The 19,985-nt window shown below is 37.8% G+C and overlaps 2 protein-coding genes across 21 annotated transcripts in view; one reads left to right on the plus strand and one right to left on the minus strand.

The window, feature by feature from the left end:
• MGA (MAX dimerization protein MGA) overlaps positions 1 to 19,985 on the minus strand; it is a 145,854-nt gene that overhangs the window by 64,172 nt on the left and 61,697 nt on the right. The gene's annotated exons all lie outside the window — the stretch shown is intronic.
• LOC106701249 (large ribosomal subunit protein eL21-like) lies at positions 11,263 to 11,748 on the plus strand. Its single transcript, XM_070378528.1, has one exon. It carries the CDS (start codon positions 11,266 to 11,268, stop codon positions 11,746 to 11,748), a length of 483 nt encoding a protein of 160 aa, XP_070234629.1. The 5' UTR covers positions 11,263 to 11,265.

Below are 19,985 nucleotides of genomic sequence, written 5' to 3' on the forward strand. Positions count from 1 at the left end.
TTCTATTCTTTCTTTAAAGCCACTGAATACCTCTGGGTACAAAGTAAGTCTAAATCAACTGAATTCCAGAGAAGGACCAGCCATCTCTACGTGACCGCAGACCACTAGTGCTTTCAACCCTGCATGGCACCTACATTGGCTGAAGTACAAATGTAGACAGAAAAAGGATGCTATAGGCAAAGAAACTTTGCTGGAACACAGAGAAACCAAACTTTTAATGCCTGAGTATGGGCAGACTAAAAGCTGCCCTCAACAGAAAACAAGTCTTGCTACCATCAATTATCCTCCAGTGGACTTCTGCAGAATTTCCAGTGATGCAGAAACTTGGCCTGAAAACAGAAACTTAGTGTCACAGCACTTAAGATTCCAGGGCCCTGTCTGAAAGAAGAGTTCGATCCTACCCTTAAAACTGAGGTGAGCTAACATTATTAAAGTAAATTATTCAGAAACTGAAGTGAGCGAAAATTTATTAAAGTAAATCATTTTGACTTGTGGTCCCCAACCTTTTTGGCATCAGGGACCTGTTTCATGAAGACAATTTTTCTGGTCCATAGCTCAGGGGTTGGGGATCTAGACTGAAAGATAAGAGAAAAAGGCAAAACGTGTCAGAGACCTGTGGGACACATCTGATGATCTAACATACTAGTAGCAGCACTTCCAAAATGGCAGGAGAAAGAAAGGAGAAACATTTGAAGAGAAATTGAACAAAAGTATTCCCAAAGGGAAAGATTTTCATCCACAGATCCAAGAAGCTCAGCAACATTAAAAAAAAAAAAAGTCATACCTAGGCACATAAAGATCAGGTACTGAAAAAAGACGAAGAGAAAAACCTTACAAGCAGGGAAGGAAAAAAGAACAGATCAGAGGAAAAAGGATGGAACAGCAGACTACTCATGGGAAAGAATGTAAAACAGAAGACAAGGGAATGACACCTGTCATAAAGCATTTAAAGAATCGATGTAATGCTGTAGGTTTAAAAGAAGCCTTCAAAGCTAAACACATTTTCAGACATCTGAAAGAATTCACACATCACAAAAAATACTACCTCCTTAGACCAAAACAACACAAGGATATTAGTTTTCACCACTTCTATTTATGTAATTTTATACTAGAGGTTCAGGCTTCCCTGGTGGCTCAGTGGTAAAGAATCCACCTGCAACGCAGGAGACCTGGTTTCAATCCAAAAGATCCAGGGTCCGAAAGATCCCCTGGAAAAGAAAATGGCAACCCACTCCAGTATTCTTGTCTGGGAAATACCATGGACAGAGGAGTGAGTTACAGCCTGGTGAGTTACAGTCCACAGGGTCTCAAGAGTAGGACATAGCAACTAAAGCACCACCACCATACTAGAGGTTCTGCCAGGGTGATCAGTCAAGAAAAAGACACAAAAGAGATCCAAATTGAAAAAGAAGTTAAAAAAAAAAACACCTCTATTTGTGGATGACATGATCTTGTATACAGTCACCTCCAGTATCTGAGGGAGACTGGTTCCAGAACTCCCCACAGATACTAAACTCTGTGGATATAAAGCAGAAAATCCTAAGAAATACACACACACACACACACACAAAGGGAATAAATGAGTTTGACAAGATCGAAGGATCCAAGATCAACACATACCAAAATAATTGTATTTCTACACACTAGGAATAAACATCAAAAATGAAATTGAGAAGACAACCCTATTTACAATAGAGCCGATGGCACCCCACTCCAGTACTCTTGCCTGGAAAATCCCATGGACGGAGGAGCCTGGTGGGCTGCGGTCCATGGGGTTGCTAGGAGTAGGATACAACTGAGCGACTTGACTTTCACTTTTCACTTTCATGCATTGGAAAAGGAAATGGCAACCCACTCCAGTGTTCTTGCCTGGAGAATCCCAGGGATGCGGGAGCCTGGTGGACTGCAGTCAATGGGGTCGCACAGAGTTGGACACAATTGAAGCGACTTAGCAGAAGCAGCAGCAGCAGCCGCAAGAATAAACTACTTAATAAACTGAACCAAAACACTATAAGACTCATACACAGAAAACTACAAAACTGTTGGGGGAAAAAAATAGAATTATAGCCAGCCTTTAAAAAAAGGATAAATACTCCACAGTTACATACTTAGACAACTTAGTATTGGTGAGGCAGCAATACTCCCCAAAACTGAAATGCAGATTCAACACAATCCCTATCAACGCCCCACCTGGGATTTTTGTAAAATAGACAAGCTGATCTTATATAATTCACATGGAAATGCAAGGAACCACAAAATAACTCAAAGTATCTTAAAAAACAGAAACAAATGGGGACACATACTTCCCAATTTCAAAACTTATATAAAGCTACCGTACTCAGCATAAAGCTAAACATACCAATCACCTAAACAGAATTTAGAGTCCAGTAATAAATGCCCACATTTGTAACAACTGTTTTTTTCTTTTCTTTTTTAAGGGCCACACCATGCGTCATGTAGGATTTTAGTTCTCACACCAGGGATCGAACCAGTGCCCCCTTCATTGAGAGTGAGGAATTTTAACCACTAGACCACCAGGAAGTCCCTCAATTGATTTTCAACTGAATTCAAATCATGGATGCCAAGACAATTTAGTGAGGGAAGAATGGGCTTATCAACAATCAAAACTTATTCAACACCAACACTTCACAAATGTTCATGGCAACGTTATTCATAATAGTCAAAAAGAAACAACCTAATGTCTGTCAACTAATAAATGGATAAATAAAAAGTAGTATATCCACGTAACAATATAATTCAGTAATAAAAGAAATTAAGTACAGATACACACTACAACATGAACCTTGAAAACCTTATGCTAAGTAAGGCACAACAGACCACATATTACATGATCCCATTTATATGTAATATCCGGAATGGGCAAATCCAGAGACTTTTAAAAGAGAGACTGGTGGCTGCATATGGTTGGGTGGGTGGAACAGCAGCTGAAGGAAAATGGAGAGTGATCAGTCAAGGACACAGGGTTTCTTTCTTTGCGGTGATGAATGTTCTTAAAATGACTCTAGTCATGGCTATATAATTTTGCAAATATATAAAAGTCACTGAACTTAACACTTTTAAAGGGTGAATTATATAGCAGTGAATTACATCTTTTTTTAAAAACCAAGTTTAAAAAAAATACTAAAGGAAGTTCTTCAGACTGATAGGAAATGAACTAGTATGAAAATGAATCCAGGAATGAATGAAAAGATCCAGAAAAAATAAACATGTCACTAAATATAAGACTATTTTTCCTACATTTATTTAAATGACTACTGTTTAAAGCAAATACAGTTAACTATTGGGGGCGGTTTATAACATATATCTAAGGACATGAACAACAAGGACATTAGCTGGTCATGAACTGTTATATTAATCTGATTCTACTTGATAAATTAAGAATGTACATACTTATCTCCATAACCACTGCTACAGAATGCACTGTGTCCCCTCCCAAATTCATAAACTGAAGCCCTAACCCCCAAGTGACTATACACAGAGATAGGGTCTGAGGAAGTCATTAAGGTTAAGTGAGGTCATAAAGGTCACCTCTCTTCTATATGAGGACAAAGCTAGAAAGCAGCTGTCTACAGGTCAGGATAAGAGCTCCCAACAAAACTGAACCTTATCAAAACCATTACTTGGACTTTCTAGACTCCAGAAACGTGAGAAAATAAATTTTCATTGTTTAAGTCACTCAGTCTATGGTATTACGTCAACCTAAGCAGACTAATATAAACACTAAAAAAAAAACACACAGAGGCGTAGCTAAAAAAAACCAACAGGCCACATGGATGGAATTTTTTAAATTCAATCCAAATGAAAACAGGGGAAGATAATCAAAGAATAGATGACAGAAAATACCAAAACGAAATGTTGTGCACAAATTTTTCAAAAAATCAGTATCTTGGGGATTGATAAACTGTTTACAAAGGGCTAGACGTAAAAATTTTAGTCTCTAAAGTCTGTATAACCTTTACTCAACTCTACCGTCATAGCATAAAAGAAGCCACAAGACAATACATAAAGAAGTGAACATAGTTGTGTCCCAACAAATGGACATCGAAATTTGAACTTTACAGAATTTTCACATGACAAATAATACTCTTGTTTTTCCCTCACAATCATTAAAAAATATAATAACCATATTTTTAGTTTGCAGGCCATAACACCACCACAAAAAAAATGGCAGGCTAGGTGTCGTCCACAGGTCTTAAGTCTGCCAACCACTAAACTGAAGTAGGCAAATTAAAACAAAAGCAAGGGAACTCCCTGGTGGTCCAGTGGCTAAGACTCCAGACTTGCAATGCAGGGGGGCTTGGTTCAATCCCTGCTCAGGGAACTATATCCTGCATGCCACAACTAAGGCCCAGAGCAGTCAAATAAATAAATAAAAACAAAAGCAAGCACAAAGAAGGGACAAGTGCTAAGAGGAAAAAGTTCAATGAAATAGAGAACAGAGAAATTGCATTTATGAGTTGAAACCTGCCAACAAAGAAAAACTCCTTGGCTTCACTCAAGTCTAGCAAACACATAGTGAAAAAAATTCCAATCTTGCACAAACTCAGAAAATACCCGAGAATTCAACACTTTACAATTTTGAAGAAAACAAATTCCTGAACCCTAAGTATCAGAAATAAAAATATCCTTCATGAATTCAGAGGGAAATCCTTAGTGAAGTATCAGTAAATTGAATCCAATATTAAAAACAATGTTCTTTAAACCAAGTAGTATTTATCCCAGGAATGCAAAGATGTTAGAACACTTCTAGTCCGCATTCCCACACAGTCCCTACCCCACCATTAAAAAATAATAATAATAGTAACTATCCATATTAACAAAAAATAGGGAGAAAAACAAAATCTCAATGGATACAAGAAAGTCATTTGATAAACATTCAACATTTATTCTTAACAACACTTAAGAAATTAGGACTGGAAGGAAACTTCTCAATGTGATACAAAGCATTACAAAAACAGCTAAAGCCAGCAGGATAACAGCCAATTAAAAAATACTGAATGATATTCTTTAAAATTAGGAGACATGAATGACCATTCTCAAAATTCAGTTTCAATAGAGTACTGGAAGTTAAACTGTGCAGTAAAGTAATAAAGAAAGAGAATAATAATAAAGACTGTAAAGGAAGAAGTAAAACTAACTTTGTTCACAGACACCATTTCACAGACATCATAATTGTGTATGCAGAAAATCCTAAACACTACAAAACAATAAGTGAATTCAGCAAGGTCATCAAATATAAGATCAAAGCACAAAAATCAACTGTATTTCTACATACTATGGTAGTTTTGAAGTTTACACTACCAAACATTTATTACAGTGTCATCAAGACTGTGTACAACTGGCAAAAGAACAGACCAAAAAATGGAATAAAAATAGTCCAAAAATAGACTCACTCATATATATAGTCACCTCATTTTCCAAGGCACCAGTGCATTTTAATGGGAATATTTTCAGTATGTTAGAACACACAGGTATCTGCATGGAAAAATATGAGCCTTGACCCCCAACTTCATGCCATACACAAAAAGCCAAGATAGGCTAGATTTAAATGTAAAAGCTAAAATAGCTTCCCCTTTTCAAAATTTTCACTTAACTGGAAAAAACAGCTATTTCTTTATCTGTTTTTTTTTTAATGGCTTTATTATGTAAGTTACATAACATAAATCCCACCCATTTTATGTGACAACTCACTTATTTTTACTAAATTTATAGTTTTGCCATCACCACAATCCCATTTACCTATTTTTTTATTTTTTGACCACACTGCACAGCTTGTGGATCTTAGTTCCCCAACCAGGGATTGAACCCAGGCCCTCAGAGATGGAAGCACGGAGTCCTAACCACTCAACTGCCAGGGAATTCCCTACTTTACCTGTTTTTAAAGGTTAGGCAAACCATGATGTCTCTTTTGCCCTTTCCCTATTAATCTCAGTTTTTATGTATATTTACATATATAAATGTCATTCACTATCAAGTAATTTAGGATTCACACTTAATGACAGTTCTTTCATTATCTTCCTATTTCACAGAATGAACTTCCAACATGCAGTAAATAATCTCTATCTTTTTTCATTTAGCCATATGACTTCAATTATATTTGCAGTAACTAAGAACCTTGTGAAGCTAAATCTTGGCTGCTACCAAAATAACTGCTTTCACATCTTCCCAGGATATTAAATCTGGTAAATTACAGAAGTTGTCAGGAAGAATCTCTCCTTATCTTCCAATAAAACCTTTATACCTAAAGCATGAATTTTTTCTTTGGCAGAAGGATTTTGTACACAATCCTGAAGTTTCATACTTCTAAGAAGGTACTATACAAAAAAATTTGCTACAAGATTATCTAATCAACACTACAGCAAAACAACTGATTTGTACACATCAATTATCTAAAGAATTACTTTTTTGTTGGCATATACAATCAATCTAACAAATAAATATGATGTATACCAGCCATTCTGAAACACACTAAAAAAGCTTTTTAGTGCTATGGATAAACTCATTCAGGCAACACTTACTGAGCTCCTATCATGTGCCAGATGCATTTTGTGGGGCACAGGGATTTACCAAAATAAATAAAGCACAGTCCACACATTCAAGGAGCTCATAAATCAAATGCACAAGACAGACAAATAGACAATATTATGTCATTAACTTAATAGATACTAAGACATATAAAGGTGCACATTAGATAAACCCATAAGATAATGCCTCCCATGAAACTGGTAATTAGAATAAAAGGAAAAAGAAAACCACTGGAAAAGGGAATGTAGAGTGGAAAACAAAAGAGCTCCTGGAAAGTGAAATATGATATCTACAATAAAAACATCAGTAAGTTACAAGCTAAATCAAGGAAATCTCATATAACACAGAGCAAAAAGATAAAAGACTGATTATATAAGATAATATGTCAACTATCAAGGTTTTTTTTAAAAAAGGAAAAACATGAAAGTGAAAACGTTTTCAGAGAAATATACTTCAATGTTTCTAGGACCAAAGAACATGAATTTCTTGTTTTGAAAAAAATGTTTTCTCACAATGATGAGAAGAACCACACCAATACAGAGGCTCATCATTGTGAAATACTTATAAAGTATGAAGGCATAAGAAAGCTATTAAAAATACTAATAAAGCTATTATTCAACACGTAAGAAGGAAATTGTTGAGCGGTAAAGGAGATTACTACCTTCCTCCGAAGTGATTTTATTTAAACATTCTAAAATTCTACATCCCATACATCCTGAGGAAATTATGAAAATGCACTTGAAAAAGTGCAAATTAAAACTTAAATGCTCCCACCTTCACCATGTATATTTAACATTGTACTGCAAGTTGTAACTAAAACAATTAGGTAAGAAAAAAATATCAATTCAAACTGGGAAAGAAAAAGTAAAGGTATCTCTATTGAAGATGACATGATCTTATATGCAGAAAATTCTAAATAATACACACACATACAAACACACACAAAGAGAAACAGTTAACAAATTAAGCAAGGATACAGGATACAAAATCAATATAAAGGGCCAGCTATATTTCCGTACATTGTACAATAAACAACGTACATGAAATACGCAATTTCCTTTTTGAAAACAAAATAAGGATGAAAACGAAGAGCTGATTCTTTGAAAAGATAAACCAAATCAACAAACCCTTAGCCAGACTCATCAAGAAAAAGAGAGGATCCAAAAAAAAAAAATTAAAGAGACACAATACCTGACACCAGAGAAATATAAAGGACCATAAAGAAATTACATAACGCAATTATACGGCAATAAAATGGGCAACGTAGGAGAATTCGATAATCTCCTAGAAATAATCACCTAGTATAACCTCCCAAGACTGAATCAGGAAGAAATACAAAATATAAACAGAGACCAATTACAGTAAGTCCCCTATATACAAACCAGTTCTGTTCTAAGAGCATGTTCTTAAGTCCAATTCATTCAACAAAACTAGCCTAGGTATCCAACTAACACAAGTGGCTGTATAGTACTGTACTGTAATAGGTTTATAATACTTTTCATGTCCCCTCACTTTACGGCAAACAGATGGGGAAACAATGGAAACAGTGACAGACTTTATTCTCTTGAGCTCCAAAATCACTGTAGATGGTGACTGCAGCCATGAAGTCAAAAGATGCTTGCTCCTTGGAAAAAAAGCAATGACAAACCTAGAGAGCATATTAAAAATCAGAGACGTTCCTTTGCCAACAAAGATCCGTCTAATCAAAACTATGGTTTTCCCAGTAGTCATGTATGGATGTGAGAGCTGGACTATAAAGAAAGATGAAGACTGAAGATCTGATGCTTTTGAACTGTGGTGTTGGAGAAGACTCGAGAGTCCCTTTAACTGCAATCAAACCAGTTAATCCTAAAGGAAATCAGTCCTGAATATTCACTGGAAGGACTGATGCTGAAGCTGAAGCTCCAATACTTTGGCCACCTGATGCAAAGAACTGACTCATATGAAAAGACCCTGATGCTGGGAAAGATTGAGGGCAGGAGGAGAAGGGGATGACAAAGGATGAGATGGTTGGATGGCATCACTGACTCTATGGACATGAGTTTAAGCAAGCTTCGGGAGCTGGTGATGGACAGGGAAGCCTGGCACAGCTATACAGTCCATGGGGTCGCAAAGAGTCGGACACAACTGAGCGACTGAACTGGACTGAACACATTAAAAAACAAAAAAGTAAAACACTTTGAATGTTACACTACAGATTTAAGGGACTAGATCTGATAGAGTGCCTGATGAACTATGGACGGAGGTTCGTGACATTGTACAGGAGACAGAGATCAAGATCATCTCCATGGAAAAGAAATGCAAAAAAGCAAAATGGCTGTCTGGGGAGGCCTTACAAATAGCTGTGAAAAGAAGAGAAGCGAAAAGGTAAGATATAAGCATCTGAATGCAGAGTTCCAAAGAACAGCAAGAAGAGATACGAAAGCCTTCCTCAGCGATCAGTGCAAAGAAATAGAGGAAAACAACAGAATGGGAAAGACTAGAGATCTCTTCAAGAAAATTAGAGATACCAAGGGAACATTTCATGCAAAGATGGGGTCGATAAAGGACAGAAATGGTATGGACCTAACAGAAGCAGAAGATATTAAGAAGAGGTGGCAAGAATACACAGAAAAACTGTACAAAAAAGAGCTTCACGACCAAGATAATCACAATGGTGTGATCACTCACCTAGAGCCAGACATCTTGGAACGTGAAGTCAAGTGGGTCTTAGAAAGCATCACTACAGACAAAGCTAGTGGAGGTGATAGAATTCCAGTTGAGCTATTTCAAATCCTGGAAGATGATGCTGTGAAAGTGCTGCACTCAATATGCCAGCAAATTTGGGAAACTCAGCAGTGGCCACAGGACTGGAAAAGGTCAGTTTTCATTCCAATCCCAAAGAAAGGCAATGCCAAAGAATGTTCAAACTACCGCACAATTGCACTCATCTCACACGCTAGCAGAGTGGTGCTCAAAATTCTCCAAGCCAGGCTTCAGCAATACGTGAACCGTGAACTTCCAGATGTTCAAGCTGGTTTTAGAAAAAGCAGAGGAACCAGAGACCAAATTGCCAACATCCGCTGGATCGTGGAAAAAGCAAGAGAGTTCCAGAAAAACATCTATTTCTGCTTTATTGACTATGCCAAAGCTTTTGACTGTGTGGATCACAATAAACTGTGGGAAATTCTGAAAGAGATGGGAATACCAGACCACCTCACCTGCCTCTTGAGAAACCTATATGCAGGTCAGGAAGCAACAGTTAGAACTGGACATGGAACAACAGACTGGTTCCAAATAGGAAAAGGAGTACGTCAAAGCTATATATTGTCACCCTGCTTATTTAACTTATATATGCAGAGTACATCACGGGAAATGCTGGGCTGGAGGAAGCACAGCTGGAATCAAGATTGCTGGGAGAAATACCAATAACCTCAGATATGCAGATGACACCACCCTTATGGCAGAAAGTGAAGAAGAACTAAAAAGCCTCTTGATGAAAGTCAAAGAGGAGAGTGAAAAGTTGGCTTAAAGCTCAACATTCAGAAAACGAAGATTATGGCATCTGGTCCCATCACTTCATGGGAAATAGATGGGGAAAGAGTGGAAGCAATGTCAGACTTTATTTTTTTGGGTTCCCAAATCACTGCAGATGGTGACTGCAGCCATAAAATTAAAAGACGCTTACTCCATGGAAGAAAAGTTATGACCAACCTAGACAGCATATTCAAAAGCAGAGACATTACTTTGCCAACAAAGGTCCGTCTAGTCAAGGCTATGGTTTTTCCTGTGGTCATGTATGGTTGTGAAAGTTGGACTGTGAAGAAAGCTGAGCGCCGAAGCATTGATGCTTTTGAACTGTGGTGTTGGAGAAGACTCTTGAGAGTCCCTTGGACTGCAAGGAGATCCAACCAGTCCATTCTAAAGGAGATCAGTCCTGGGATTTCTTTGGAAGGAATGATGCTAAAGCTGAAACTCCAGTACTTTGGCTACCTCATGCGGAGAGCTGACTCACTGGAAAAGACTCTGATGCTGGGAGGGATTGGGGGCAGGAGGAGAAGGGGACGACAGAGGATGAGATAGATGGCATCACCATCCAGATGATGGCTGGATGGCATCAACGACTCGATGGACATGAGTTTGGGTGAACTCTGGGAGTTGGTGATGGACAGGGAGGCCTGGCATGCTGCAATTCATGGGGTTGCAGAGTCGGGCACGACTGAGCAGCTGAACTGAACTGAACAGTAAAACAGCTGGCATACAGGGGCTGACATCGAGTGAACAGGCAAGAAGAGTTACTGACTAGAGGAGGGAAAGAGGTGTAGGATGGTAAAGCTGAAAGGTTTTCAGCAACATAAGATGGAGGGTAAGCTGCAACTTCATTCACATCAGATACTGAGAGAATACACATTTGCATCTTTGAAAGTTTACAATTTACTGGTTTGTATGTAGGGGACTTACTGTACCAATGATAAAACTGAATCAGTAATTTAGAAGACTCCCAAGAAATTAAAGTCCATGACCAGATGGCTTCACAGGTGAATACTACCAAATATTTAGACAATTAACAACTATTTCTCTCAAAACATTCCAAAACATCTATGAGAAAAGAATGCATCTGAACTTCTACTACATCAGCATTACCCTGATACCAAAATCAAAGACATCACCACCTCCAAAAAAGAAAAAACAAAGACCACTTTTCAGCCAGAACCCGCCATCTTCCAGTAATTTGCCAAAATGACCGACACAAAGGGAACAAGGAGGGGCACCTGCAATATGTCCTCTAGGTCTTTTAGAAAACATGGAATTGTTCCTTTGGCCACATACATGAGAATCTACAAGGAGGGTGATATTGTAGATATCAAGGGAATGGGTACTGTTCAAAATGGAATGCCCCACAAATGTTACCATGGCAAAACTGTGAGAGTCTACAATGTTACCCAGCATGCTGTCGGCATCATTGTAAACAAACAAGTTAAGGGCAAGATTCTTGCCAAGAGAATTAACGTGCATATCAAGCATATTAAGCACTCTAAGAGCCAAGATAGTTTCCTGAAACATGTGAAGGAAAATGATCAGAAAAAGAAGGAAGCCAAAGAGAAAGAGACTTGGGTTCAGCTGAAGCGCCAGCCTGCTCCACCCAGAGAAGCATACTTCGTGAGGACCAATGAAAAGGAATTCGAAGTGATGGAGCCCATTCCTTATCAATTCATGGCCTGATGGGTGTAAAAATAAAGACCTGGACTGTAAAAAAAAAAAAAAAAAAACTACAGACCAGTATCACTTATGAACATAAATGAAAAAATCCTCAACAAAATACAAGCAAAACATATTCAACAATACATTAAAAGTATCATAAGCCTTGATAAAATGGGATTTTATCCCAGAGATGCAAAGATGGTTCAATATCTACAAATCAATCTGGCAATACCATGTTACCAAACTGAAGAATAAAAATCACATCATCTCAATCAATGCAGAAAAAGCTTATGACAAAATTCAAATTCCACTTATCATAAAACCTATCAACGAAATAGGTACAGAAGGAACATAACTCAACATAATAAAGCTGATTATGACAAACACACCATACTCAATGGTAAAAAGCTGAAAGCACTGCCTCTAAGATTAGGAATAAGACAAGATGCCCACTCTCACCACTTTTTCATCTGATTCCTTTGGCTAGGACTTCCAATATTAACTGAATAAAAGAAGGAAAAAAAGAAGGGAATCCAAACTGGGTAGGAAGTAAAACTCACTGTTTGCAGGTGACATACTACTGCTATATACAGAAAATCCAAAAGACACCACCATAACACTATTAGAACAAATGAATGATTCTGTTAAGCTGCAGGATACAAAATTAAAACACAGAAATCTGTTGCACTTCTATACACTAACAACAAGCTATCAGAAAGAGAAACTAAGCAATCAATCTCATTTACAACTGCATCAAAAAGAAATAAGATACCCAGGAATAAATCTAGGAAGAAAAAGACCTCTACTCAGAAAACTGTAAGACAATGATGCAAAGAACTGAGACAACAAGAGATGAAAATATATACTTTGCACAGACTGGAAAAATTAATATTGTTAAAATGACTATACTACTCAAGATAATCTATAGATTAACTGCAATCCCTACCAAAATACCAATGGCATTTTTTACAGAACCAAAACAAACTACTCTAAATTTGTATGAAAATCCAAAACAGCCTAACTTAACTACCCAAAACAATACTGAGAAAGAAGAACAAACTAGAGGCACCATGCTCCCTGATTTCAGACAGACTACAAAGCTATAGTCACCAAAATAATATAATACTTGCACAAAAGTAGACAGAGAAGGATGAAACAGAATAGCCCAGAAATGAACCCACGCTTACATGGGCATTTAATCTACAACATAGGAGATAAGAATATACAATGAGAAAAAGACAGCCTTCTCAATAAATAGTGTTGGGAAAACTGGACAATTACATGCAAAAAAAATCAAACTGGACGTTTTCACATGATATACAAAAATAAACTCAAAGTGGATTGACAATTTAAAAGTAAGACTTGACATCATAAAACTCCTAGAAGAAAATGTAAGTAGTATTAACAATGCTTTTATCAGTCTTAGCAATATTTTGAGTATGTCTCCTAAGGCAAGGAAAACAAAAACAGACAAATGGGAATAACCAAACTAAAAAGCTTGTGCACAAGGAAGGAAAACACCAACAAAAGAAAAGACTGCTTACTGAATGAAGATATATGCAAACAATTATCTAACAAAGTGTTAATATACAAAATATATACAAATCCATTTAACTCAACACCAAAAAAACAATCTTATCATGAAATGGACAGAGAACCTAAACAGACATTTCTCCAGAAAGACACACAAATGGGCAACAGGTACATGAAAAGATGCTCAACATCACTCATCATCAGGGAAATGCAAATCAAAACCCTAATGAGGACGTCTCTGTTGGTCCAGTGGTTAAGAATCTACTTGCCAATGCAGGGGACACAGGTTCAATCCCTGTTCCCAGAAGAGTTCACATGCCGCTGAACAGCTAAACCCATGTGCCACAACTACTGAGTTTGCGTGAGACAACTACTGAAGGCCCACAGGCCCTAGGGCTCGAGCTCTGCAACAAGAAGGCATAGCAATGAAAAGCCTGTGCACCACAACCAACAAGTAACCCCCACTCACTGCATCTAGAGAAAGCCCACATACAGCAACAAAGACCCAGTGCGACCATAAACAAATAAAACCACAACGAGCTAAGAGCTTCCCTCAAAGCTCAGGTGGTAAAGAATCTGCCTGCAATTTAGGAGACCCAGGTTCAATTCCCAGGTTGGGAAGATCCCCAAAAGAAGACAATGGCAACCCACTCCAGTATTCTTGCCTGGAGAATCCCAAGGACAGAGGAGCCTGGCAGGCTACAGTCTATGGGGTTGCAAGAGTCAGACACGAGTTAGCGACTAAAGAGAGAGAGAGACAATGAGCTATCACCTCACCTGTCAAAATGGTATTATCAAAAAGACAACAGATAATCAGTGCTGGAGAGAAAGTGGAGAAAAGGGAACCCTCAGGCATTGTTGGTAGGTATGTAAGCTGGTGCAGCCACTATGGAAAACAGTATCGAGGTTCTTCATGAAATTAAAAATAAAACTGCCATAGAAACTGCCAAGCAATTCCACTTCTGGGTACTTTTTCAAAGAAACTAAAAACACTAATTCAAAAAGACATATGCACATCTATGTTCACAGCAGCATTATTCACAATAACTAAGATATGGAAACAATCTAAGTGTCCATCAATAGGTGAATGGATAAAAAAGATGATAGATGAATATTAGCCACAAAAAAAAAAAAAGAATGAAATTTTGCCATTTGCAACAACATGGATGGACGTAGAGGATACTGTGTTAAGTGAAAGAAGTCAAGACATAAAAAGACAAATATTTTATGATTTCACTTACATGTAGAATCTTCAAAAAAAAGAAATGAACAAAAATAACAAAATGGAAACAAGAGTCATAGATCTAGAGAACTACATGGCTACCAGAGGAGAAGTAAAGGTAATAAATGAAATAGGTGAGGAAAATTAAGAGGTACAAACTTCTAGTCACAAAGTAAATGAATCACAGGAATAAAACGTACAGTGCAGGAAATACTGCCAATAATAATGTAATATATATTAATACACTATTAATGCAATATATACAAAATGTAAAATTACATTATGACAAATGATAACAGATTTCATGGTGATCACTTTGTAATGTACACAAATACCAAATCACCCTATGCTACACACCAGAATGAACAGTACTGTAGGTCGATTATACTTCAATATACACTCAGAAAGAGAGATCAGATTTGTGGTTACTGGGGGCAGGGGAATGGAAACTGGATGATGGTGGTGGAAAGGCATAAACTTCCGATATAAAATAAGTACTAGGTTTATAATGCACAACATGATTGATATAATTAACACTGCTATATGTTATATATTAAAGTCACTGAGAGAGTAAATCCTAAGAGTTCTCACCACAAGCCCTGCCTCAAAATAATCTCAGCTCCCAAACCAAGCATCTAAAGACAAAGTCTGCATATAGCTAAAAACCATTTTCAGGTAGACGATAATACTATTTCTTGGAGCATGCACATCAAGTTGGTTTTTTTCCTCTTCAGTAACAGATATTTATGCATTCATAAATCGGAACCATTTTCTTAACTCTTAAGATCAGAATCTTAAGATTTAGATAGGGAAACATTGACAGATTTATTTTCTTGGGCTCCAAAATCATTGCTGATGGTGACTGCAGCCATGAACTTAAAAGACGCTTGCTCCTTGGAAGAAAAGCTATGACCAACCTAGACAGTGTATTAAAAAGCAGAGACACTACTTTGCCTACAAAGGTCCACATAGTCAAAGCTATGGTTTTTCTAGTAGTCATGTACAGATGTGAGAGCTGGACAATAAAAAAGGCTGAACACCAAAGAACTGATACCTTCAAGTATCAGTTTGAACTGATACCTTCAAACTGTGGTGCTGGAGAAAACTCTTTAGGGTCCCTTAAATAGCAAGGAGATCAAACCAGTCAATCCTAAAGGAAATCAATCCTGAATATTCATTGGAAGGACTGATACTGAAGCTGAAGCTCCAATATTTTGTTCACCTGATATGAAGAACTGACTCACTGGAAAAAGATCCTAATGCTGGGAAAGGTTGAAGGCAAGAGGAAAACAGGATGACAGAGGATGAGGTGATTAGATGGCATCACTGACTCAGTGGACATGAGTTTGAGCAAACTCCAAGAGACGAAGTACAGGCAAGCCTGGCATGCTGCAGTCCATAGGGTCGCAAAGAGTTGGACACAAAAGAGCAACTGAACAACATGTGACACCAAAAACTACTGTCTGAAGAAATACACGATTCCTTCAGCTAACAAACTCCTTCTCACCTCGGCCTCCAAAGTAATTTTAAAAGTAAATTCTCTATCACTCAAGGATAGATTAAACTGTTTTTGGATTATGAGGGTGAAAATAGTGGTGCTGCCATAAAACTAGAAGAGAACACAGGCATTACATTCTCTGACATAAATCCTATCAGTGTTTTATTATGTCAGTCTAAAGCAATAGAAAGAAAAGCAAAAATAAACAAATGGGACCTAATCAAACTTATAAGCTTTTGTACAGCAAAGCAAACTATAAATAAAATGAAAAGACAAATACAGAAAATATTTGCAAATGATGTGACCAAAAAGGGCTTAATTTCCAAAACATACAAACAGCTCATACAACTCAGTAACAAAAACAAGCAACCCAATCAAAAGACAGGCAGTAGATCTAAACAGACATTTCTCCAAAGACAACATACAGATGGCCAAGAGGGACATGAAAAGATACTCAGCATCACTAATTATTAGAGAAATGCAAATCAAAACCACAGTGAGATACCACCTTACACTGGTCAGAACAGCCATCAATAAAAGGTCTACAAACAACAAATGCTGGAAACAATGTGGGAGAAAAGAGAACCCTCCTATGCTATTGGTGGGAATGTAAATTAGTGCAGCCACCATGAAAAACAACATGGAGGTTCCTCAAAAAAGCTAAAAATAGAATTTCCACAAGATCCAGCAATCCCACTCCTGAGTATATATCTATACAGAACTATAATCCAGAAAGATACATGCACCCTAAGATCATCATAGTAGCACTATTCATAATAGCCAAGATATGGAAACAACCTAAACATCTGAATGACAGAAGAATGGATAAAGAAAATGTGGTACATATATAAATGGAATACTACTCAGCCATTATAAAAAAGAACAATAATGCCATCTACCACAACATGAATGGACCTAAAGATTACCACACTAAGTGAAGTCAGAAAGAGAAAGACAAATACCATAAGATATCACTTACATTAAGGAATCTAAAATATGATTGGGCTTCCCTGGTGGCTCAGCTGGTAAAGAATCCACCTGCAACACAGGAGACCTGGGTTCGATCCCCGGGTTGGGAAGATACCCTGGAGAAGGGAAAGGCTACCCACTCCAGTATTCTGGCCTGGAGAATTCCACGGACTATGCAGTGCATGGGGTTGCAAAGAGTCGGACACGACTAAGTGACTTTCACTTTCATGTTCACATAAGGAATCTAAAATATGACACAAATCAGCTTATTCACAAAACAGAAACAGACTCACAGACATATAAAACAGACTGTGGTTGCCAAGGGGACAGTGGGATATTGGAGGGATGGACTGGCAGTTTGAGATTAGCAGAAGCAAACTATTATATACAGCATGGATAAACCTCACAGTACCGCTATAAAGCACTGTATTAATGTCCTGTGATAAAACACGATGAAAAAGAATATATTTGTAACTGAACTGCTTTGCTGTACAGCAGAAATTAGTAAGACACTGTAAGCCAACTGTACTTCAATAAAATAAATTTTTTTAAATATTGGTGTTGAAATGTTTAAAACTTATATTGGGTAATCAAGATGATTAGACAGAGACTGGAGAATCAAATATTATAGATGGCATCCACTAGTTGCAACTGCAATATATATAGATACACACACCACAGTAAAAAGTATAAACTGAAAAACACTTTCTCTCGATAGGAAGAAAGAAAAACCTGTATGCTGCCTGAGTAACATCCACTCCACCTGCTAATAACCCTTAGAAAATAGCAAAGAACTAACTTGCCCATAAACAAGTCAAGGGGAGCTCATGAATGTGGGGATTCCATAGTAGCTATTAGTGGAATATGAATTGAGAAAAATAAAGTAGAAGTATTGGGCTGGGATGTACTTCTGCCAAACTTGGATTTTAACATTGAAATAAGGCAAATTTTCAGTAGCAAATGTAAAGAGATTAGAAACAGCCACTAGGTCCTAACAAAGAAAGAGTTAAATAGACTGAAAAATCAATAATTATTTTGAATCCATAAGAGACAGTACAAACTGCTGAAACAGACAGGTAAATACAGGGGATCGTGGTTTAATGGAGCAGTAACTGACAACAGACTCCACCTTGGGAATCAGTGCCAGGGTAGAAAAACCTGAACTGTAACTGACAAATTGCTGGATGCTCAGTGTTAGACAGCCTGAGTTTAAAACTCCAGGGATGCCCAGTTATAGGGGGGCTCCCACATTTCTGTAAGTTTTCCTCTAGGAGCTAGACCAGATCTCACAGTAAATTTCAACTCATGAGAAAAATCCTGGAGTGCAGGTGGCTCGGAGGGGTGGTCTCTGTTACTTTTAACAACAAAGCCTCATCTCTAGAGAGAAATGAGTTAACCAGAGTCTAACTTCGTGGGGTTTTATCAGAACCTAACTGACCTAAGGAAAGGGAAATTACCCAACTCCAGCCTACCAGAGCCAATCCTGTCCAACTTAAGGGGGCAAGAAGGGATATGAGGAGCGCCTGTGAAGTTCACAGTCCAGAGGCACAGACTCATTTAAAAACTGAGAACTAATCACAGAACTAGAACACTTCCCTTTCCCTCACATCCATGCCTTAACACAACATTATTAAAAGCTTATTATATAAAACACTTCCTTTTACCTAACACATCCTGTCTAACTAGCCATAAAAAATTACAACACATACTAAAAGGCAAAAAAAAAACCCCAACTTGAAGACAGAGCAACCATCAAAATTATCAAACTGGAATGTTGAAATTAACTGATCAGGAATTTAAAATTATGATTAACATGCTAAGAATTCTAATAAATAAAGTAGACCACATGTGGGCTTCGTTGGCTCAGTGGTAAAGAATCTGCCTGCAGTACAGGTGACTCAGGTTCAACCCCTGGATTGGGAAGATCTCCTGGAGGAGGAAATGGAAACTCACTCCAGTATTCTTGCCTGGAGAATTCCATGGACAGAGGAGCCTGGCAGGCTATGCTAAGAACAGATGTGCAATGTAAGCACAGAAATGAAAATCGTAATAAAGAAGCAAAAAGAGACAAAACCAGAAATATCTTTGATCATTCTGGTTTTGTCTAAAGATCAAAACCAGAAATGGGCAAGAAATGGCAAGGACCTAACAGAAGTTAAGAAGAGGTGACAAGAATATACATAAGAACTATACAAAAAAGGTCTTAATGACCTAGATAACCACAATGGTGTGGTCACACACCAAGAGCCAGACATCCTAGAGTGTAAAGTCAAGTGGGCTTTAGGAAGTATTACTAGGAACAAATCTAGTGGAGGTAATGGAATTCCAGCTGAGTTATTTAAATTCCTACAAGATGATGCTGTCCAAGTGCTGCTCTTAATAGGTCAGCAAATTTGGAAAATTCAGCAGTGGCTACTGGACTGGAAAAGGTCAGTTTTCATTCCAATCCCAAAGAAAGGCAATGCCAAAGAACGTTCAAACTATCATACAACTGTGCTCATTTCACATACTAGCAAAAAGTATGAAAAGTGTTAATCTGACTCTTTGAGACCCCAAGGACTATATAGCCCACCAGGCTCCTCTGTCCATGGAATTCTCCAGGCAAGAACACTGGAGTGGGTAGCCATTCCCCTCTCCAGGGGATCTTCCCGACCCAGGGATTGAACCCAGGTCTTCTGCACTACAGGCAGATTCTTTACCATCTGAGCCACAAGGAAGGACCGCATGTAGCAAGGTAATGCTCAAAATCCTTCCAAGCTAGGCTTCAAAAGTACGTAAACCAAAAGCTTCCAGATGGAAGCTAGATTTAGAAAAGGCAGAGGAACTAGACATCAAATTGCCAGCATCCTTTAGATCTTAGAAAAATCAAAAGAATTCTGGAAAAACATGTACTTCTGCTTCACTGACTACAATAAAGCCTTTGACTGTGTGGATCACAACAAACTGTGGAAAAGTAAAGAAATGAGAATACCAGACCACCTCACCTGCCTCCTGAGAAACCTGTAAGCAGGTCAAGAAACAATTATAATCAGACAT

This window comes from Bos mutus, chromosome 10 (genome assembly GCF_027580195.1).
Source record: "Bos mutus isolate GX-2022 chromosome 10, NWIPB_WYAK_1.1, whole genome shotgun sequence".
Lineage (NCBI taxonomy): Eukaryota > Metazoa > Chordata > Mammalia > Artiodactyla > Bovidae > Bos > Bos mutus.

What these genes read in the sequence shown, in the direction of transcription:
- LOC106701249 (XM_070378528.1), top strand. Translation starts at nt 11,266, where the DNA reads ATGACCGACACAAAGGGAACAAGGAGGGGCACCTGCAATATGTCCTCT.